The 6,203-nt window shown below is 37.3% G+C and overlaps 1 protein-coding gene across 5 annotated transcripts in view; it reads left to right on the forward strand.

Annotated features, from left to right (window-relative positions):
• The window catches only part of Lrrc36 (leucine rich repeat containing 36), a 42,360-nt gene that overhangs the window by 1,155 nt on the left and 35,002 nt on the right, over positions 1–6,203 (forward strand). For all 5 annotated transcript variants that reach the window (XM_010612233.2, XM_033757854.1, XM_033757853.1 and 2 more), the window contains exon 2: positions 241–323. In XM_010612233.2, coding sequence (XP_010610535.1) covers positions 241–323 — 83 coding nt within the window. The remainder of the gene's footprint in view (positions 1–240; positions 324–6,203) is intronic.

A 6,203-nucleotide genomic window follows, 5' to 3' on the forward strand; every position in this document is an offset into this window, starting at 1 on the left:
ATAATAAATAATAATAATAATAATTGCCTAGAGTATTTGGAAAAGAAAAGTTGATCACCATGAACTGTGTTTCCTAGATAATATGGACTAGTGATTTCAGAAGATTTTTTTTTTTTTGGTACCGAGGATTGAACTCGGGACTTTGTGTTTGCAAGACAGGCAACAGAACCACAGAGCTAAATCCCCGGCCCTCAGAAGATTTAAAAAAAATTTTAAATAAATTCTACTTGATAACTCTAGGGAGAAGATAATGAAAAACTGTGAGACAGATGTGGGCTCTGCATCAAAAGTCAATGCTGAAGTTGACACCAGGACTGAAACAGGTAAGACTTGGCTCTGTGATCACAAAATCAAGACATCAGTTGTCTCAGCTGTCATACCCAGTCTTGGGTAAGAAAAAGACAGTTAAGAAAACACAGCTTGCCAGGGATGTAGCTCAGTGGTGCTGTGCCTGCCTGGCAAGCACAATATCCTGAGTTCAATCCTGAGAAAAAAGAAAAGAAAGAAAGCACAGTTTGAAGCAGACACAAAATTCACTGGATGTTTTTCTTCCTTTCTCTCACTACCTGAAGGACCCTACTGAGCAGTCATAACCAAAAACTCTTCAGAGTATACACTGTACTCAATGCAATTTCATTTATATTACTTTACATCCTTGGTACATCCTAAAACTATATTGCCCACCCTGACAGGCCTCTGGGCATTGCTAAGATGATTGATTTCATTAGCAAGAGACTCAGGACTTACCTGCATTTATGCAGTTCATACTCTGGGCCTCCTGTGCTTCCAACCTGCAGCTTCCCAAGCTGCAGAACCTCTAGTATTTGTGCTGTTTCTGTAAGCACTGTTGATATCTGGTGCGATTAAAGTGGTTATGGTCCATTAGTGGTCATGCCACAAGGTAGGAGAAAGCTTTCCACCAGAAAATTGCATCCAATGCATCCTTGCAGATTAACTGGGCACACTCATACTAGTTAAATCAGATGACCTTTTACCTGAGGAGATGTTTTTCTTTTTGTTTTTTTGTGGGTTTTTTTTTGTTACAAGGATCAAACTTGGATCCTTGCGCTTGCAAGGAAGGCAGTAGAACCACTGAGCTAATCCAGCCTGGTCTCTGTCTCTTTGAAGGATCTATTTACTTATACGCAAAATGTAAAAATCAGTACATTTGCTAAAATTCCAAAAGAATATTAATAGATTCACTCTAGTTTAGATATCAAGGGTTTTCAGTTTATATTTTATTTTCTTGACTTGGATGTACCTATATAAACATTTACTGCCAAGTCATTTTCAGTCTTTCTGGTAAAATAAGCCATAGTGAGGTATGATTTTACTTTTTCTTTCTTTCAAGTCTCAACAAACATAAGTGATGGAGTATGGGCTGCTTTGCTTCATTTTAAATAGTATTTTTTAATTTCAAAATTTATGCAATTTTTAATAATATTTTTGGCAAATACTAAAAGGCATGAAGAAAATACTTTTATTTAAATTTTTAGAAATTTTTATTAGTATATGTTTGCAGTACATCATGATTATGTTCATTGCGGGGAATTGGTGCATGTATGTAACATCTCTATTCTGAAGAAAGTATTTCAATTACTAATAAACTTATCCCTAAAAGAATCTCATTTAATACTTCGGTGTACAAACTTCCCTGTTATGCAGTCTGGGGTATATTGCCTATATTTTTTCATAGGTATAAGCATTTATATATCCATTTCCAGAAAAAGAAAAATACACTGAAGCATAGTGTACCCTTTTTTGTATAAGATGAATTAAAATTCATTTATGTTGTATTATAGTTAGCATTCATGAGTTAAAATGTCTTAAAGTACACACTCTGTACTGAGAACAAATTGCTTTAGTGGCTAGGAAGCCCATTTCTAAAGGTTTTTATAAGGGCCAGCTGCTGCCTGAGTTTTTAAAATATAAAATTTATTTTGCTACTTTGAGATGTTAAAGAGCTTTGCTTTCCTCTTAAATTGTGTTTGTGCTAGATCCCTGGGGAGCGCCCCAGTAAGCACTGTTGGTAATCCAATATGATTAATGTGGTTATGTCATTTTAATGGTCACACCACAGGCTAAGAGAAAGCTTTCCCGGAGAACAACAGCTCCCATTAGCTCAACTGTTCAAAACAGTGCTTTCCCACTAAGCATTTTGAATGGACAGGGGACTCTCTCTGTCTTGAAAACAAAGCTCTTTAACATCTCAGAGTAGCAAATAAATTTTGTATTTTAAAAATGCAGGCAACGGCTGGCATTTATAAAAACCTTTAGAAATAGGCTTCGTAGCTAGTAGAGCATCCTATGCTCCTAACCACATAATCTCTGGCTCTTTCACAGGTTCCTCTTTCTTCCCATACCCCCCCAAATAAGCATACCTGAGCCATGTTTCCAGGATCTCCTGCTCATTATCTACTCTCTGCCCCTACTTATCTAATCTATTTCCCCATTTTATTTATAAGTAAATAGATTTATTACTTATTTCATATTTTTTTCCTTTTAAAATGCTGGTCTAGCTTTAACAACTTACATGTCTCTCTCTGCACCAGTCCCTTATTTCTGTTGACCAACTAGTAACTTGCACTTGGAATCACTATTGAATATCATTCTAGCCCCTCAAGTTACATATGCCCCCCCACCCCAAAGCAAACAAACAAATGAACTCCTTTCCCCTGGCCCTAAACAGCTCCTTTGGTTTTGTCAACGTCTCCACAAATTTCCCATCACTGTGACTCAGAATCATTGGAATTTGATGCTGCTGCTCCTCTAAGGCCCAGCTGAATGTTCACACCCTTCAATATGTCCATAATAGAGTCCTCCTTTCCATTTCTCAATAGTCTGTTTAATCAGCTTGATTTATAGCTATCATTTGCTAATTGTAAACTCTGGCACACATACTGTTCATAGTCTCATTTAATCCTGCTAACCTTGAAGGTGATTTGACAAGCAAAAACACTGATGCAAAAAGGTGAGGTAACTTGTGCCAGTTATACAGTAATTGGCAGAGCTGGGATGCCAACTCTGATCCATATATTATCAAACTTCTAGTCTCTTCTTTCCATTCATTTTGTACTTTGCTGCCAAATTAATTTTCTTAAAACAGAGCTGTGATAATTAATCACATTTGTCTGCTAAAAAACTTCCATGGCTCCCACTCAAGTACTACATTATGTTTGAACTCTTGAACCTGTTATATAAGGGTCCCCTACATTCTGGTTCCAACTTATTCCTCCAGCCTAACCTGAAACCCATCATTTCTCCACTATATCTTCTAACACTTCTATCAAGCCAGACCACTCATCTCCTCTTTCTCCTTCCTCTCTTATTCCTCTGACCCTAAGCTCATGCCATCTCTCTGCAATGCTATAATCAAACCCTACCCTTCTTCTATGGCCCAGCTCAAAGTCCTTTCATTTTAATGAAACATTTTTGATTCATCAAACCAAAAAGATTTTTCCTGTTTTTGTAAACTCAATGAATTATCTTCTAAAAGGCAAACATTCCCTGAAGTACTTGCAGCATTATTAAGAGAGACAGAGAGAGAGAGAGAGAGAGAGCGAGAGAGAGAGAGAGGTATGAAAGAACTAAGTAACAATTCCAGGCAATGTACGTAAAAATGTCAAGTGAATAGCAAAGATCTGTATTCCTCAAGGTGGTGAACATTTTCCTTGCCCAGGGATACACCCTAGAGGATCACAAGTAGTTCAAGGCTCTTTAACTTTGTGTTTTTATTTGATGGCATTTATGAAAAATAATGAAAAGACATAATAAAGTCAACAAATCTCTTTTGCAGTTAATAAACCACTTTTTTGTAATATTGGGGACTGAACCCAGAGCCTTTGCACTGAACTACATTCCTACCACCACCCCCCTTTAAATTTTGAGACAGGGTCTTGCTAATTTACTCAAATTTGCAATCCTCCTGCCTTAACTTCCCAGAGTGCTGAGATTGCAGACATGCACTATCAAGTCCCACAATAAACTTTTATTTTTAAAAATAGATTAAATTTTTTAGAGTTTTAGATTTGTAGAAAAGTTGAGCAGAGAGTACAGAAAGTTTCTATATATACCTTGCGTACATACATGCATAGCCTTCTCTACTATAAACCCCTGCATGAAGGTGGCACATTTATTACGGTGGGATGAACCTACTTAAAACCTATAGTTTACATTACAATTCATCTTTGCTGATGCACATTTTATAGGTTTTGACAAATGCTTAAAGACATATCTATCCACCATTGTGGTATCATATAGAATAATTTCAGTGCCCTAAGAAGCCTCTGTACTTATCTGTTTGTCTCTCTCTCCCCAAACCCTAACAACCACTGATCTTTTTATTGGCTCCATAGTTTTTCCTTTTTTGTCTATATAGTTTTGCCTTTTTTTAGACCATCATATAATTGAAATCATATCCAACCTTTTGAGGTTGGTTTCTTAGCTAATATGCATCTTCCAAATATTTTTATGGCCTGGCAGCTCACTTCTTAGTGCTAAAGAGTAGTCCATTGTCTAGATGTACCACAGTTTACTTATCCACTCCTAGTTTAGTTTCTGAAAGGCAAACATTCCCTGAAGTACTTGCAGCATTATTAGGAAAAAAAATGAGATAAAGATGAAAGTGTTTATGGTCCATTAGTGGTCATGCCACAAGGTAGGAGAAAGAATGGATTCATATCCTGAGAGTTTATTAGAATATTGAGCTGAGAAACCCAGTTGTAAATGGTGACATGCTATAGAAACTTGGTGTGTTGGGCAGTAGGAAAGCTCTTTGTGGCCCATGTGGAAGTAAAGCCATCAGGCCTTGAAAGCTGCCACACCCTGGGATGGTTGGAAGGGAGAAAGAGCAGTGGCACATTGTGGTTGCTGTGAGTGGTGTGAACAGTTGTGTGACATGATCATGAGGAAAGTTCATCGTGATGGGGCTGTCAGGTTTATGTTAAATAGAAGATCAGATTACGGACAGCAATGAACACCTTATTAAAGATAATGTACATTAATCCTGTAGGTTATGTATGTAGCACATATGGACTCCGTGAGTTAAAAAAAATTCTGCTCACTCTTCTAGCTAATTCATTTTGCCTTTAAATCATCACCTCTAAACTATACTGATCTAATAAATATCTTCTTTCAAAAGAGCAAAGAAAAATTCACTACCGTACCCTCAGTGGCTCATTTCTGTGCCTGGCAGGTGTTTCAAGGTCCTCATAATTCATTGAAATCCATCCTGTGTCAACTTGTTATCATCTCAATTAAGCCATGATGGAGTTTTAGCTGTAGAAATAGCTTGGAATAGAAGATACCTCTCAAATTAGTGGCTTAAACAAGATAGAAATTAATTTCTCTCTATAATATGGAAATCCAGGTGTTGGCATTCTAGGGCTCATATGGGGAGAGGTGTGTTTCAAAGAAGGGAATAGGAAGAAAAGACAAATTTCTGTCTCTGCCACAGTGGAAAGGAGAACAATTCAGCAAAGAAGTATATATTCCTGGGCAGATCCTGTTATGAGCTAGGCAGGCAAGGAAATGACCCAATAGGGTCAAATTTTCATATGTTCCTACTCCAGAGCCACTTATCACAGCTAATTAGGACACAAATCAGGCTAAGACAAGAGCTCCACTGTAATAGGGACAGAGAACTGTAGGAAGGAGGAGCCAATAGCAGGGGACCTGGAAAAAGATTTCAAAAAAGAGGAGACACTTAAATTGGGCATTCAGTGGGCATAGTTGAGGGGATAAGGCAGTCAGTGTAGAAAAGCAAATACAGGTCTGACTGATCAGGAAATTGACTCACTATGTGGCTAGAGCTAAGGCCAAGACAAAGAGTTTCTTTATTAATCCTGTTATTTGACTCCTTTGAAAGTAGGTAACAAAGAAGTTTTCGAGAAGAGGCGTGATGAAGTAATGTAGAGTGATGACTCAAGCCGGATTCAGTGAGACAGGCAGGGCCTAGAGGCAGTAGCCCAAGCAGGAGACAATGAGAATCTGTCGTTGATATCAATAGCCCTGAAGATGAGGGTGCACTGATTGATTAAATCCTGATGTTGTAAAAAGAAAACCTAGAAACAAAGCCTTAAGTATTTTTTACTTGCAATGTTTTGTCACAGACTCCAAACTTCAGAAGAGTTAACTTTCTTTTTTTTTTTCATTGAGTTTATCGGTACTTTTTTTTTTTTTTTTTTTTTTTTTTTTTTTTTTGT

Source organism: Fukomys damarensis, unplaced genomic scaffold, assembly GCF_012274545.1.
Source record: "Fukomys damarensis isolate Sample0158 unplaced genomic scaffold, DMR_v1.0_HiC HiC_scaffold_32, whole genome shotgun sequence".
In the NCBI taxonomy this organism is placed as follows: domain Eukaryota; kingdom Metazoa; phylum Chordata; class Mammalia; order Rodentia; family Bathyergidae; genus Fukomys; species Fukomys damarensis.